A 17,410-nucleotide genomic window follows, 5' to 3' on the forward strand; every position below is an offset into this window, starting at 1 on the left:
AACAAATATTATAACATGATATAACCGGTCAAAATCAATGTCCATATCTAAAAAAAGGACGCATTGTGGACTGTCCTTGTTTGAAGAAGAGCACTGAATTGTGGTGATTTGAATGTGGTTTGGTTGTGTCAACTGTTTATAGAATTGGATAGCATTATGACAACCATCACCGCAGCTCTTTTGTGTGGTCAGTGACCTTTTGTCATCTATTGTGGGGTGGTATTAAAGTGCCTACTTTCTTTTGCAGGTGCGTGTGAGACATCTGTCTCTGCCCGCTCTGAGCTCTCCCTGATGGGCGGCTGGTCCCGCAGTGCCGTGCTGCAGCTGTACCGAGCACTGCTCCGTGCAGGCCAACACCTACAGTACACAGACCGTGACTACTACCGGCGCACAGTGACCCGAGAGTTCCGGCGCTGTCAGACCCTCAGCGCCCAAGCAGAGAGGGAGGACGCACTGAAGAGAGGCCAGTTCTTCCTCAACAGCGGGCTGGGTGGGTTGGTGTAGAAGTGGTCCATCAGCACCAGACTGTCTGGCCGGTAAGAAGGAATTTGTGCATCAGAAACAATGTAGACAGTTTGTGAATGTTCGCAAGATGTGCATGTTGTTATCATTAACTAAAAACATTCATTTGTTTGTTGTCAACTGAGAATGTTAACGTAAATTATAGCCTATTATTAATGTTATGATGATTATCATTAAATATTATTGTATACATATTAGATTTAAACACTTTGAAATATTCCTTTGGCAACTAAATAATATGAAAAAGGACTAAAATTACTAATTATAAATAAAATCGAAACCTGAATTTAAACTAAAACAAAAAAATATAAATTTTAACTAAATTAAAATATTTAAAAAAAATTAACTCACATTTCAAACAGCTAGTGCGCTCGACAGAAAGAGGTGGTGATCAAAGGGGAAATGTGTGTTGGAGAAGTGTGTGTACACATCCATCCTATAATGATAAAAATCCACCCAGTGTTTTTTTTTTTTTTAATCCTTATTTTAAAATCCCCTTTCTCAAATCAGGCTGTTGTGAGGTTCCTGTCAGAATGACGTAGTTCTGCACAGGCTGCTCCCACGAGAGTTGATTGACAAGGCCGTCTTATCTTAGACCCGTCCTGAGTGAGCTGAGAGCTGTCTGCCTCCGGTGCAGGGGAAGACAAGATGTCTCAGATTAAGCGATTGAGATGTTGGATGTAATATTAAATATAGCAGTCGTCATTTACTCCCGACATCTGAGCCACTGAAGACGCAGAGGATTAATGCTACCTTAGTTTTGAAGGTAATGTGCCAATCCCCGATCTGTCTAAATGCATCTATGTTCACACGAATCATTCGTGATCCAGCGTCATCTACAGAAGAAGTGAGTATAAGGGTTTTTATGAATCTTTGCAAATCGCCTTTCGAGTTTATATCTCCGAAATCTGAGAAAAAAGTCAGAATTGCGAGAAAAAAAGTCAGAATTGTGAGATAAAAAGTCGCAATTACCTTGTTTTATCTTTTATTCATTGGCGGAAACGGCCTCCCATAGTTTGCAGCCGACACTGGCTTGTATTTAATTTTAATTCTTCTTGATCTCAGCTCAGCCTTTGACACAGTGGACAATAATGTCTTAATCAACTATCTGAAGACTTGTGTTGGTATCAGTGATTTGGCTCTGGATTGGTTTATCTCTTATTTATTGAACAGGTCCTTGTCTGTAGTGCTTGGAGATTCTGCCGCCTCTCATGTTTCTCTATTTTGTGGGGTTCCTCAAGGATCTGTTTTGGGTCCCCTTTTGTTTCCCATTTACATGTTACCCTGGGTCAACTTTTGCGTAGTAGTGACAATGATTTCCATTGCTATGAAAAATCATGGCTAAAAGGTCAAATAAATGTAATTTACATTTTCATATATTTTAATATATTTAACATTTCCCCAATCCGGCCATAAAATTTCATCAACTGTCTCGATTGTCTTTCCCTCAGGCCCGGGACATCTGGTAGTTCTTTATATCAAGCCCTGCCATACCTTTTTCTGTCTAAACTTTTTTTTTTTTTTTTGTCTTACCATTAACAACACAAGCTATTTGCCGACATAACTGGAAAGTGACGTGACATTTTGATTTACATGATGTCATCACTCAGTAAATAGCAAATAAGCTCTGCAACTTGCAGGGCTCGCAAAATGTCAAAATCCCTGGTACTCTTCAGATTTTGGTAGCCTGAAAATTTAACTAGCCCAAATAAAGAAAAAATAATTGTATAATTTTTTTAAATATAGAAAATAAGATGGGAGTCTAATTGTCAATGAAAAATATTTTCAATACATAAATATCAACAAATATGAAGGAAGGAATTTTATTTCACTATTTACAAGGTGTCTGCAGAATTTGAAAAAATTAATTTAAGGCAATTGATGACCCATTTATGAGCTGCACAAGTAATGAACAGTATGAGCGGGGTTGGACAATGTCTATGGTAACATACAGTATTAAGCCATAAAATTACATGATTTACAGTTAAGATACAGGTTTTCACAAACAAAAATCTTATACAACAGCATTTCAGCCTTAGACCATTTTTATGAAAAGGGATAAATCAAGCATATAAATTATTATATTAAATTAAAACGAATAAATATTATTGTCTAATTGTTTAGATTTTTAGAAGGCACATTAACTTCTTTCTCATTTACAACTCGATATTTGCCGTGTTTTGATTTGAAACGTGCAGCGTTCATATTTATTCAATGACATCATTGCCTTTTGAAGTTTAATCCAGCCGTATCGCCATTCTTGTCTTTCCGTCCCCAACTGTAAAACCTCTTGAAATTATAATTTCATTAAAATATGTTATAATACCATTTAACGTTACAACTAAATTGAAGAGTTTTTAAGGACCTGTGGGAGCCCTGTATTTAAGGTAGCCCGTCAGACAGGGCAGTGATACATTTTGGTAGCCTGACTGGAAAACACAATAGCCCCGGGACGTCGGGCTAGCAATTTTGCGAGCCCTGACTTGTAGTTGATGAGAAAATCTATTTACGGTCTTTTTTTCCCATTTTCTTGCTTTGTCTCAGGGAGGTAAAAGATTGATGGCAGGAGTGAACGGGGACCGGAAGGGAAAGAAAGAGGACAATGGGCTTGGCACAGCCATCGACTTTGTGCTCTCTAATGCAAAGCTGGTGCTGGGAGTCGGGGGAGCAGCCATGCTCGGGATCGCCACACTGGCGGTCAAAAGAGTGAGTTCAGGAACAAGCTGTAATGCTCTTTGAACCAGTGGGTGTATTAAAGGGTTCATATCATAAGGAATCACATTTCCAGTGATTTTGAAAATTGATGAGAATTACAATGAAAACTTCGTCTTTCTGACCTTTTATTGATACGGAGCAGCAGAATTTACTTGAGACCAAATGAAATGAAATGGCAGGTAAAGTGTTTTTAACAGGGTCTCTGATCATTTCAGTTTGACTTTAACTCTGAGCATCACAATTCAGTGTGGATTTTATGAATCTGTCAGAACTCAGCTTTGCAAAGAGTATGGAGATGTCAACTTTGTTTAATATCGTGTGCAAGAGACCCTCAGGAGTTCTGTAGGTTATTTCACATGTAATGAAGGTGTTTTTTTTTAAGAGGAAATCTTGTGTACCTCATGGGAGGAAGAAAAAAGATCCCTTTAAAAAATTGCATGCTTTGTTTCCAGCACTGTAGATTTATTATCATTATTATTAGTGTATAATTGAGTTTGGTTTGTCTCAGATGTACGATCGAGCACTCAGTGCCCCATCCAGTCCCACTAAAGCCGACCCATCGGGACGAAGAAGCTGGGAGGAGCCGAGCTGGCTGGGGTCATCACCACGGACATTGAACCGCGACATGAAACAGAATGTCAGCCGCTCTCTACAGACGCTCCCCACCTCCTCCAGCTCCTTCAAGCCAGGTAATAAATCTCTGGTGCCTTGCATACTTAATATCGGCCACTTACACACTGTAAGTTTCAGGAGTGACAACCGCATTTAAATGCGGGAGTGAATCCTCTAACTTATCGTAACATGTATGTACAGAACAAGACTCGGCTCTCGAAACTGCGATGATTGACAGCTTGGAAACCATAGCAACGGTTTGACGTCGTGTGCATTTAATATCCGTTATTGTGACAAAAGTTATATTATAGTGACAAAATGCTCGTTAAATTCAGCAGTTTAACCGAAGTACAGTGGATAAAGGCATTGTGTTTTGTTTATGCTTGTTCAGGCTGCTTCACAGAGTATGTGTACGGAACAGCACTCACTCCCGCATTTGTAAACATAACAACATTCTGTCGTCTTAGTGAAAGTTTAGCCGTTTGTTATGTGTAATTTCCAATGCTTACTTCACAACAACTAGTCATGTCACCAACTAGTCAAAATTATTATGTATCACTAATACCCATAAATCAAATGAAGGCCATTTTTTTGGCTGAAGACTCTTTTTGTCCGTTGATTTTAACTTAACTACCGCTGATAGACATGCCGTGTTTTGTTTATGCTCTGGAGGCTGCTTTAGAGAGCGCTGTCTTGCAGTGTTGCCATGTCCTCATATTTACAAGTGCTTTTAGGCATGTTGTTTGGTCTTATCTCATAAAGATAGGCACTTTATGAAGTTAATAAAGTGGTCTGTTGTGGATATGAGGAATATGATTTTTTTTTTGGTGTTATAAAACTTAAAGCATTTGGGTGTTTCAGTGTTTTTTTTTTGTGCTTGTCCTTGTTTGTTGTTGTTTTTTCTTTGAAGATCTGGCAACACTAACACTTTACCGCAGGGCTCATGAGCGCAGCTAGCCCCGTGTTAACTTAAGACTTCTTTCACTGTTATTTTCTATCATCTCTCATACAGAGGAAGACACTGATGCACGTTCAAATACATCATTAACAACTAGTTGTTCAGTTCGGTTCCACACTGCGTAGAATTTCTGTAAATGCGGTTGTCACTACTTGTAGTTTTTGGGAGTTAATGCGGTTGTCACTCCCATATTTTAGCGAATTATGTGTACAGAACGCAATTAAGAAGTTTAGCTGTAGTGTGTACGTGGCCATCCTGTACTTTTATATGCAACAAACATTTCTTTTCCTTTTTTTTTTTTTTTTACTTCCCGATGACCATAAACTTTATATGTTTTAGTTTTATTCCAATTTCCTTTTTATAGATTTGAGGAGAGCTATTTTTTTTTATTTTTTTTTATTCTTCATTTATTTTTAATCCTGGGCCATCATGGACACGGTTGTTCCTAGTTTATCTTATCCTAACCTGTATCCTTATTGTTTCCTAGGCTTGTACATATTGGAGTGTCTGCTCTACTTGCTCAGTGGGTATTTAAACCCTTCCTTAACTAATACACTGTAGGTTTCTGTAGAGCCTTCATTTAATTTATGGGTATTAGTGATACATAATCATTTTGACTAGTTGGAGACATGACTAGTCGTTGTGAAGTAAGCATTGGAAATTTTCAAAATCATCCTCACTAATCATTTGTTTGTTGAATGACTAGTTCAGCATCCCGTGTCATCTACAGGTGCATCTCAATAAATTAGAATGTCGTGGAAAAGTTCATTTATTTCAGTAATTCAACTCAAATTGTGAAACTTGTGTATTAAATAAATTCAATGCACACAGACTGAAGTAGTTTAAGTCTTTGGTTCTTTTAATTGTGATGATTTAGGCTCACATTTAACAAAAACCCACCAATTCACATCTCAACAAATTAGAATACTTCATACTTCGAAACATTTTTTGTGAATTGTTGGCCATCTGGAAAGTATGTTCATTTACTGTATATGTACTCAATACTTAGTAGGGGCTCCTTTTGCTTCAACTACTGTCTCAATGTGGCGTGGCATGGAGGCAATCAGCCTGTGGCACTGCTCAGGTGTAATGGAAGCCCAGGTTGCTTTAATAGCGGCCTTCAGGTCATCTGCATTGTTGGGTCTGGTGTCTCATCTTCCTCTTGACAATACCCCATAGATTCTCTATGGGGTTCAGGTCAGGCGAGTTTGTGGGCCAATCAAGCACAGTAACACCATGGTCACTGAACCAGCTTTTGGTACCTTTGGCAGTGTGGGCAGGTGCCAAGTCCTGCTGGAAAATGAAATCAGCATCTCCATAAAGCTTGTCAGCAGAAGGAAGCATGAAGTGCTCTAAAATTTCCTGGTAGATGGCTGCGTTGACTGTGGACTTCAGAAAACACAGTGGACCAACACCAGCAGATGATGACATGGCAGCCCAAATCATCACTGACTGTGGAAACTTCACACTGGACTTCAAGCAGCATGGATTCTGTGCCTCTCCAGTCTTCCTCCAGACTCTGGGACCTTGATTTCCAAATTAAATGCAAAATTTACTTTAATCTGAAAAGAGGACTTTGGACCACTGAGCAACAGTCCAGTTATTTTTCTCCACAGCCCAGGTAAGACGCTTCTGACGTTGTCTCTGTTTCAGAAGTGGCTTGGTAGCTCTTTTCCTGAAGACGTCTGAGCGTGGTGACTCTTGATGCACTGACTCCAGCTTCAGTCCACTCCTTGTGAAGCTCTCCCAAGTGTTTGAATCAGCTTTGCTTGACAGTATTCTCAAGCTTGCGGTCATCCCTGTTGCTTGTGCACCTTTTCCTACCCAAATTCTTTCTTCCAGTCAACTTTGCATTTAATATGCTTTGATACAGCACTCTGTAAACAGCCACACCTTTCAGTAATGACCCTCTGTAACTTACCCTCTTTGTAGAGGGCGTCAATGTTTGTCTTCTGGATCATTGCCAAGTCAGCAGTCTTCCCCATTATTGTGGTTTCAAAGAACAAGAGATACCCAGAATTTATACTGTAGGGATGGTCATTAATTGAAACTCGAATGTAAATATTCTAATATTTTGAGATACAGATTTTTGACTTTCATCAGCTGTAAGCTCTAATCATCAAAATTAAAACAAAAAAACATTTGAAATGTTTACTTTACATGCAATTAATCTAAAATATATAAAAGTTTCACTTTTTGAAATAACTTATAAGAAAAAATGAACTTTTTCACGACATTCTAATTTATTGAGATGCACCTATATTCTCCAACAAATCCCAAAACTAGTCTTAATCTGTGTCTGGGAGACTAAAGATTGTGTTGCTTTAGGCTGAGTGTTGTGATTAAGTAGAATTATTCTACCAGGTTTGACCTTTGGAAGGTATGAGAATGTTTAAGTATGCTAAATTGATTGTCATAAGTATATTTGTATGTTTTCTTCTGCTTTTGTTTAGATTCTTTACATCGTGTTATGGTCCGTGGTCGTGGCCACCCTGGTAAGGCTGAACTCCAGAAGGCACGGATGCGCCTCTCGCTGCAGGAACACCTCTGGGGCTTCTTTCAAGAGCGAGTGGCGATCCCTTCAGAAGAGCAGGCCGTTGCTCGGCGTGCTGCGTTGGATATCTGTGCCGAGCTCAGAGTCTTTCTCCATGCTAAACTGCCTGATATGCCCCTACGAGAAATGTACCTAAGCGGAAGTCTGTATGACGACCTTCAGGTGAGAACAAGTGTAATCGGTTCTGAAAGTGTTTTAATTATCACATAATAAGCAAGAATATAGGGAAAACATGGCCTTTAATTGAAGTGCTTTTAATATACAGTTTGGAGTTGGTAAGATTTTAAATATTGTTTTAGTCTCTTCTGCTCACCAAGGCTGCATTTATTTAATCAAAAATACATTAAAAACAGTAATATTGTGAAATATTATTGCAATTAAATTTTTATTTTTTTATTTTAATATACTATAACTGTCAAACTCTCACGTTTGGTCAATGTAATGCAACCTTTCTAAATTAAAGTATTGATTTCCAATATTTTGAGTGGATGTGTTCGTCCCTCAACCTTTATTCTTCCCATTTTTAGGTGGTGACTGCTGACCACGCCCAGCTGATGGTACCCCTGATCCTTGAGAAGAATCTCTGGTCATCCATTCCTGGTGAGGACACCATCATGAACCTTCCCGGCTTCTGGCTGGTTCGTCGGGAAAACCTTGAGTACTTCCCACGTGGAAGCAGCTACTGGGATCGTTGCATGGTGGGTGGCTACCTTTCCCCAAAGAGCGTCATAGAAGTTTTCGAGAAGCTCGTCGCTGGCTCCATCAACTGGCCCGCCATCGGTAGCGTTTTAGATTACATCATCCGACCCGTGGTCCCGTCAGAAACGCTTACGCTAGAAGTGCAGTACGAAACGGACCGTAGTCTTTATGTGGACTTCCTCCCATTGCTCGTTATGGAGGATGGCGTCTCGCTGATCGCCAAACCGTATCGATTGGCCGCCGAACGGCATGAGAGCCTGTGGAGGCAGAGTTTTCGCGTGGCGGAAACGGCAAAGTTACGTGCACTCGATCAGGAAGATTCCGGGTGCCGCTGCGCGTGTCTTAAAGTCATTAAAGCCGTGTGTAAACTGAATCCAGCGCTGGCACGATTAAACGCAAGCCAGCTCACTAATGCAATCCTTCTCCTGAGCGAACAGGAGGGCAATTGGACTCAGGAAGCGCTCGCTGATCGTTTCATGCAACTGCTTCGTGCACTAGTGGGACACCTAGAGGCTGGGAGGCTACCATGCATCTTCAATCTCAAAGTCAATCTGTTCTGTGAGCTAACACCACAGGAAATAGATGAACTGGGATACACACTATACTGTGCATTGTCTGACCCAGAGAGCCTTTTGAGAACTGTTTAGCAAACACGCATGCACATAGGCTACCACGTTTTGGTCCCCGCACAGAATTGAGTTGATACACAAACCAAAATAATGACAATGTTTTCATACGTGTCTTGTTCTCAGTAGATCAATAACCTCAATTGTTATTCACACATTCATATTTTTGTTAGTCATACCATCATAAGTTATTTTCAGATTCTGCAACCTCATCCGTTGGTCATATTTAAATGGCCCATCTTATATCATTTCAGTGTTTTTGACTTTCCTAATGCACAGTGAAGGATCATGACGATTATATATTTATCAGATTCTAACTTCAGTGATATTTCATTATAAATTCAAGCACTGTCATCTCTTACGGGTTTCTGTTGTTACCCAAAATGCGATGAGTTTCTATGATGGTAATTTGACATGTTACATTTGATCTGTGAAATTCATGATTTTATGTTTCCCAGTTATTTGTTAGGTAGAACATTGTTCAGTATTTTCTCCAATTTTGTTCTTGAATTCATCAAAATACTTTCCTTTAGAAAAACATATATGACACAGAGAGCTGTTTTAGATTAATCAGATGGCAGGGTCTCTAAATTATCTTTCAGTTACTAAATTTCCAGTGATTTTTCATAAATGCTTGCAACTCTGATGCTGAAGGAGTGATTGTATAATTGAATTATTTTTAGTAAACCTGCTTTTTGAAATATTAAATTATTGAAAGGCAAATGAAGTTAAAACACAGTAAAAAAAAAATGCCTAAAATAATTTTTCAGAGGATTTCTGTACATTATTCAAAATCAGTTGAAAAAAAAAAAAGTGATGAAAAAGACTGTTTATTTGATCATGTGTTTCTCCCCCCATATTTCCATCTTTCTTGTCAGTTTGTACCATTGAAATATGGAAATGGCCTAATTGCTTATTTTCAGATACGTTCTCTAAAATGATCCTTTAAAAGTCACTCATAGAAATGTTGAATGGATATGATGTTATTTAAATGGTCGACACGGGTTATTACCACACTGCTGAAACCAGATGAAGATAAATACCTGAATTAGTAATCAAAACATCTTTAGAAAGGCTAAACAGAGAGCAGATGTGATTTTTATTGTATTACTGCTTTCTCATAAACCATGGAAATCCATGCAGACCTCCTTAAAGCTATAGAATCATTTAAAAAGTTAAATTTTTTGAGGCTGTGGGTTATAAGGAAGGTGAAATGTATTGTGTGCGTCTATGCACAAATGATGTACAAGAGCCTAAAAAACAAACTTCATAGAGACATTTTAGTATTTTTGTATTGATTGTACAGATGTGACCAAAAACCAGTGTGACACTATTTATGTATATCTTATGATCATTCTCTGTGCTTGGAGAGTGACGTTTGTTAGAACAAAATATACAATAGGCTATGTCTCCGATATGAAATGCCAAAACTCGCTGGAGATCTTGTGTTTATACATTGAAGCATTTATTTTGCTTGCGTAACTAGAACACCTGTGTGATGTAGCAGAAACACATTTACCTAGCGAATGATATGAAAGGGCAGCACCGAATCCAAAAGTAGATCTGCTAGTGTAGTTCAGCTTGGCCTGATAATTTGCATGAGATGCTTGTGTACTCGTTTCTTCATTTCCTGGTGATTTGTATTTTTATTAAACAGCAATTTGTATCATTTGTTCTGTAAGAGTGTTCTGTGCCTCGGGTCTCTGTGCTGCAATATAGAGCAAAGGATGAAAATAAAGTCGAATGGAGTGAAACTATTACAACGTTATTGTGAATTATTTGTATAAGCTGACATAGACCAATGTTTGGGGTCAGATTTTGTTTTTTTTTAAGAAATTGATACTTTTATACAGCAAGGCTGAATTAAATTGATCAAAAGTAACTAAAGACTTTTATTATGTCACAAAAGATTTGTATATCAAGTAAATGCTGTTTTTAGTTTATTTGTATACTTATTTAATATGTAATGTTATATATCAGTTTCCACAAAGATATTTAAATGTTTCTTGAGCAGCAAATCATCATATTAGAGTGATTTCTGAAGGATCATGTGACTCTGAAGACTGGAGTAATGCTGAAAATTCAGCTTTGCATCAGAAAAATCAATTACATTAGAAAACGGCTATTTTAGTAACAAAAATTACTGCATTGTTTTACGAGTAAATCCAGCATCGATGAACACGAGACTTTCAAAAACATTAAATCTAATCGACCACAAACTTTTAAATGGTAGTTGAATTAGCATTATTTTCATTAGTTTTAATGACTTTGAAATTAGATCTGTGCTGAAGGCAAATCAGATTAACCTCAGTGGTATGACAGTTCAGCCAAAGGTAAATATAGATATTTTAAATGTAATGTGCTAAACTGACTCTAGATGTCATGTGATGGACATTTTGAATCATCACAGGAAACAGAAGATGACACCATCACAGTATGAAGGAACTAACCAATGTCTTGTTTCTGTAGGGCTACTGATGCAGTCAACCAATCAAATCAACCTTAGAGTTAACTGCTTACAAATTGAAGTATAAAAACAGAATTTAAAAAGAGCAGCTATTTGAAACTTCCAAAAAATAATGAACTAGAAAACATACCTCCTTGTACTGGTTTTCCCCCACATGGGATACCACAAATAACAAAAAAAGCAAAAGTGGAAAGCCGCCATCAGTCAAGCAGTTTAGACAAGAACATCTTCAAAGTAAATGCAACTACAGACAGCCGAGCACAAACCAAACAAACAAACCTTTATTTAACTTCAGGTTTGCTGCGATTGAGTTAAATGATTAGACAAAGAAACCAAGTAGTCTTGATCAGCTTTAACAGAAAATCAATTCATTTTCAGTGTGATAAATTGAGTATAATACACCAACATTATCAAAATGATCAACTGACAAAAGATTCCAACACAAAAGAGAACCGCAAATTCAAAGTACTATTCATCTACCAGCAGTTTATTAATTCTTTATTCAACTTTCTACAAAAATAATTAATAGCTTAATTATAAACTAAAATTTAATAGTTTTTCTTTTATTCATCTATTGAAACAGTGCAAAATAAAAACAAGCAAGGCTTCCAGGGGAAGTACAGACAATCCCTAGCTCAAGTTTGTCATTTCTTTTTCAGTTTTGCTTTGAGTTTAATATTTGGAAAAACATGTACTGTCACTCAGGCATTTGTTGATTTTCTTACATTGCATATTTCAAATTGCAAAAGATTTACCAACTTTAACCAGTGGTTTCTGTATTGCTAATGGCCCATTAAGTCCAGTACAATACTGTGATTTTTTTCACTCTTCATTTAGCAGGAGCAAAGCCCACGCGGTCTGCCTCCCTGTCAAACACTGTGTAGTAGCAGCCAATGAATGCATCTCCCAGAATCCACAGCGGCCCGGCGGGGGGTGGGATATCCATTGCCATAAAGCCAGACAGACAAACACTCACACCCATGTGAGTCACCTGAGAAAAAGATAGAAGCGAGTTAAGATTGATTTAAAGTGTTCAATTAATCAGTGCTGCATTCATTTCCAAAGCAGTGTTAATCAACGTCCTGAGATTCGATTGGATTCCAAACATAAAAGCAACAGAAATTTTGATTTTTATTTATTTTAAATTGCTCTTTTCTTCGGTGTACAATAAAAAGAAAATCATCCTGTGCAAATGCAGTTTGGTCCTTGATGTAATTAAAGGAATAGTTCAACCAAACATCAAGATTTGCTGAAGGTTTACTCACACTCAGGCCAACCAAGAGGAGTTTGTTTCTTCATCAGAACAGATTTGGGAGAAATGTCTCATTACATCACTTGCTCATCAATGTCTCCTCTGCAGTGAATGGGTGCCGTCAGAATGAGAGTCCAAACAGCTGATAAAAACGTCACAATAATCCACAGCACGACTGCAGTCCATCAATTAACATCTTGTGAAGAACTAGAGTAAATGATGGATTATTGTGATGCTTTTATCAGCTGTTTGGACTCTCATTCTGACGGCACCCATTCACTATTTGTTTTTTTAATGAAACTTTCATTTTTTTGGGTGAACTATTCTTTGAATGGATGGAGGCATGTATGAAGGTGAATAAAAAGTATAGCAAACACTTACACAATACATATTTTTCAAACATTCACATACTAATTGAGCAACTTATTCTTTCAAAAAGATGACTTCATATACACAAATAAGCATCTTTTAGCCACCAACTTGATTTTTCACTTCAAGGAATCAGGTATATCTATATAAAAAAGGACTTTGTATGTTCAACATGTAAGAAAAAAAACCACACCAGTTTCTGTAAAGAGGGGGACGCACCTTCAGAACATAATGCTCTCCAGTTAAGTTGAACATCTTCCCTCCCAGGCTGAGGGAAACAACAGGAAGTGATGGAATCCTCTTACAGTCAATCCAGTACTACAAAAGAGGACAACTTCAATTTATGCTGGAAATACATGGCGATGAAAGTGTCAGCAAATTAAAAGGAAATAAATGACAAAACATATTTATAAATAAAGAATAAATAACCATTATAAATTATTTATTTAATGTATATGTTTTGAAGATACATTTTAGTAGGAATGCTCTTAACCTCTCCCATCAGCAGTGGTATGGCTCCGATGGCTTTCTGCAGCGCCCGCACCTCTTGAACCGGCCCTATGATCATTGATGTTCCTGTGTCAACAATTGCCTGGCATCCATTTTTGCAGAGGGTAAGAGTGCCACCCACCTGAACTCTGTTGGAAAACGACCAATATAAGCAATAAGTCATCATGACAAATAAGATTTGTCCCAGTTTGCAGCCATCATAAACCAATATTAATCTGGCCAAAAACCACAGCCCTGGTTGTGAAATATGGCTTGTATAGTAATGTTGATCACATACTCATCCATCTTTATCTGCCAGTAGGCTTTTCGTGTGACATTGACGTAATGCAGATCACCGTCAAAATACTGCTGGTCAAAACCTCCCAGCATCAGCTCACCTCCAACTTCACCCGCGGGGTCCCTACACATACATACAACATATATGAACAAGACTTAGCATGTGCATTAAGCCATTGCGATGACAGTCCCTGCAATGGAAGTGATTTTAAATGTTACGCATCTTGGTGCCCAAAATGTAGGCAAAGCCTAACCCACGTGTACACGTTTTAGTCATGAATCATTCAGTTAGTAAAAGAGGCTTTTTATACAGACAGAACAATTGACTATAGTGTGAAAAATTGGCTGGCATATGCGCTTTGAAAAGCAAGAAAGGGGCAGCACTGCTAGGAATCATGCGTTACTGTTTAACAAGAATAAATATAATTCTTTCATGCTGAAGGTCACACTATCAGTCTACATTTGTAGCCACATTCTTCACCATTATAAAACCGAAATGGAGAAGAAAATAGAGGTCAGATATGGGAAAACAATGTGGTTTCCTTCCCAAACTCTCCCATGTCAATATTACATGTCCAGCAATTGGCTAAACAATTTGAAAAACCAGTCGAGTGAACCTTAAAAAGAGCATAAGAGAGGCTTACCGGTTGATATAAAAAGAGAAGATATTCTGAGGCAGGATTTTGGCAGCCATGGCGGTGTCAAACACCGGCGTAACCCCATCTACAGAAATGGCAGGGTATGCCATGCCCAGGATGCCATCAAAACGTGCCACCGCAAAAACAATCCCAGGCTGTTTAACCGCCTCGGCAAACTGCTGGTTTGGCACCTTCAGCCCTGCCAACTACAGACGGAAACAACTGTGGGAATTTTTTGATGCCTCAAACAGTGCACTTATGGTTAACTAAAACTATTAAAACTATACTTTCTAAATAGTTGGGCATCATACACTAAACGACTGAGGATCACACTACCAAACTTGTGATCCGAACACAAATTCATGCATAACATGCTTCAAAAGCTGCTTGACAAATTTAAACACCATGTATTCTTAAATCGGATTAAAACAAAACAAAACATGCTTAATATTGGTCTTAGCTGGGTGGAGTCACAATCTAATTGTAAAAATAATTCACTTACTGTGCCCATCATACACTACATGATTTTTTGTGAAATCTGTCAACTCTGACTGTCAGAAATCATCCAGGGGTGCGTTTCCCAAAAGCATTGTTAGATAACTATGGTCGTAAGTTCCATTGAACTCTATTGGTAACGACAGAACTTGCGACCATGGTTGCTTTTGGGAAATGCCCAGAATGGCTCTGAACTTTAGCAACTATCATCAACTCGATCTTGATTTTAAATCAGTGCAAAAATCTAGAAAAAAACGTTGCGCAGTATATTCCTGCATTAAGTTAAAGTACTTCAATTCCTAAAACTAAAACGGAAAAAAGAGCAATATTTTTTAAAAATTATAAAAAAAAAAATGACAGATGTACATTATAAAATTACTAATAAATATCAAACTAAAAGCCAATTAAGAAATTACTAAATAATATTATATAAATAATACTAAAATAGCACTAGCCTCAGCAACATTATTGGTTTCTTTTTAAACAATGTTGATCTATTTTTCACACACAGCTATTGGATTTCTTTAGAGGCCTGTGATATAGTATATAGTCACTTTTATGATGCTTTTCTTATTATTATGATCAGTTCCTGTAGTCTTTACTCACAGTGACTGTATCCTGACTGATGAAGCCAGAGAGACTCCCTCTGCCGTACTGGATCGAGAACTCTGTGCCATTCTGAACATACGTGCTTGACTTCTTAGAGTTGTAGCGATGGTGCAACCCTGAGAGACAGCCAGAGTAAGAAATTTAGTAAAGAAAAAACAATACATATCAAAACAATGACCCAAACATCACTCACAGCATGCAATGTCCAGGTAGGAGCAATGGATAGATGGAACCCAGAGGTTGGATGATCCGGTGTCAAACACCACAGTGAAGTTCTGAGGAGGGGTGCCAATACTGATCACTCCAAAATACTGAGCCTGAAATGGGAGAAAGGACAGTCGGACTTATTATATACCTCATGCAAAAACCAAAATGCATAATCAGTGACTGATGCCACATTATCTTACATCCATGAAGTTGGTGAGTTTCTCAACAGGTGGTGGCAGTTTTGTCGGTGATGGTGAATGTGTTGTGAACGGCAGTGTAAATTTGACTTCAGAGGTTTTCTCTCTGGCCATGGATTTGATCTCGTCAATAGTCCTCCCATTCTCTGCCAGCATGCGGCGCACAGTGCGCATCTTGTGCAGAGGAATCCTAGAGATACAACAGTGATAAAGCAATAAAACACCTGCGTCGAGTAGTGCATCACATCTATAAAACTAAAACTCTCAAAATTCATCACCCAGAATACTAATTTAATGACTAATCCAAACTAGATGTTTAGGTTTTCCGAAGAAAACGTGAATGTTGCTTGTGCGTGCCATCATTAAGTGGACATTGCTATAGTTTAACATCTTGTTTGTTTGTTTTTCTGAACAATTATTTGTTTAGAAATAGAAAAAGCACCAGCAAATCAAGAAAACATCTGATAGCAGGTGGTGCAAATGCTCGCAACACAACCAAATAAAGATTTGCAGCGCGTGTGTTGTCAGATTGATGAAGTTGTTTTCTTAATTTGCAGGTGTTTTTCTATTTGCAGCTCTCTCGGCCCCCGTATAGTTATTTTGCTCAGGCTTTTTTCGTAGATTATTAATACATCCCCGCCCCTAATTGTTACGTATGAACAAAGCAAACTGTGATTCGCTTTAGAGAGAGATGAGCTTGCGACTTGTATCACTGCGAGGCGGAAATGTATAAAATAGCCTTGCTTACTGATTCACAAAACCATCGGTTTCATTAAAAAGATCCGACATCGCTTTAATAAGCCTTTTCGCCTCTCTCGTGTTCATGGCAGATGCAGGTTTACACGTCGCAGCAGTTGGATCAACTTCCTGATCCAAAACATTAGTTGATGCTGTATTAAACTTTTACACAAAACGTCCTAAGCAGCACTGTTTATTGCAGCTTCATTCATATTATGAAATATAATGCATCGAGTTGTTGTTTGAAGACTGTATTTGATTGTAATACAGATGAACTTAGTGATTAATATAGTAAAACTTCATGTGCAAAGACATAATGGGGCTGTTTAAGTTTTAAACAAAATGTTTCATGATTAAATAGCTATGTAAATATGCATAAAACATAAAACGCGCTTACATCGATAATAAGAGAATTGATGCAATTACCTGATTATCGCTTGGCTGTCCGCAATTAACAGCCAAATTAAAAACGTGAACAGATGAAAGCGATTCATTCTCTGCTCTTTAAAAGAAATAAATTGTTTTCACTTCTGATCTGAAACAAAATGAGATATAACTTCCACCGCCGTCCCTTGTGCGCAACTTATATATCCAAAAGTGCTTTCGGAGAGCTTCGTGCACGTTCGGGGGTTTCCGTTCTCCTGAAACCTGATTGGCTAGCAGCACTGATGTAGCGCTACGATTGGCTAGAGAACATATCAATCAAGTTGAGTTTCACGCCCCCGCTTCCTGAATGCTTAAATGTTGTGTTACTGGTTTGTTTTTTAAATTTGCATTGTTAAAACGCACCACTGCTTCCAAATGAACACAGAAAGTTAACTACAACCAACAATAAATAAATAGTAAATAATAATAAAGAAATGTCCTTCCTCTTTTGAACCGTTTGAAACTGTTGTGGAAATAAATTGCAATACGCAAAATAGGAAGTGGAGTAACCAGCAAAACCTAAACTACTCTAAGCATGCA

The 17,410-nt window shown here is 38.0% G+C and overlaps 1 protein-coding gene and 1 pseudogene across 2 annotated transcripts; one reads left to right on the top strand and one right to left on the bottom strand.

Annotated features, from left to right (window-relative positions):
• The first annotated feature begins 406 nt into the window (after positions 1 to 406).
• On the top strand, positions 407 to 11,251 carry LOC306867453 (mitochondrial dynamics protein MID51-like; annotated as a pseudogene). Its single transcript, XR_013785802.1, has 6 exons — positions 407 to 536; positions 3,067 to 3,228; positions 3,746 to 3,926; positions 5,295 to 5,364; positions 7,261 to 7,523; positions 7,889 to 11,251. The product of XR_013785802.1 is annotated as a mitochondrial dynamics protein MID51-like (transcript).
• Positions 11,125 to 17,056, bottom strand: LOC306867443 (cathepsin D-like). The gene is made up of 9 exons (XM_079413099.1): positions 16,871 to 17,056; positions 15,710 to 15,896; positions 15,496 to 15,619; positions 15,300 to 15,418; positions 14,205 to 14,404; positions 13,562 to 13,684; positions 13,268 to 13,412; positions 12,994 to 13,092; positions 11,125 to 12,144 (listed from the first exon to the last, which is right to left on the bottom strand). Exons 1-9 carry the CDS (start codon positions 16,936 to 16,938, stop codon positions 11,983 to 11,985), a joined length of 1,227 nt encoding a protein of 408 aa, XP_079269225.1. The 5' UTR covers positions 16,939 to 17,056; the 3' UTR covers positions 11,125 to 11,982.
• Between the last annotated feature and the right edge of the window lie 354 nt (positions 17,057 to 17,410).

Source organism: Barbus barbus (genome assembly GCF_936440315.1).
Source record: "Barbus barbus genome assembly, chromosome: 4".
In the NCBI taxonomy this organism is placed as follows: Eukaryota; Metazoa; Chordata; class Actinopteri; order Cypriniformes; family Cyprinidae; genus Barbus; species Barbus barbus.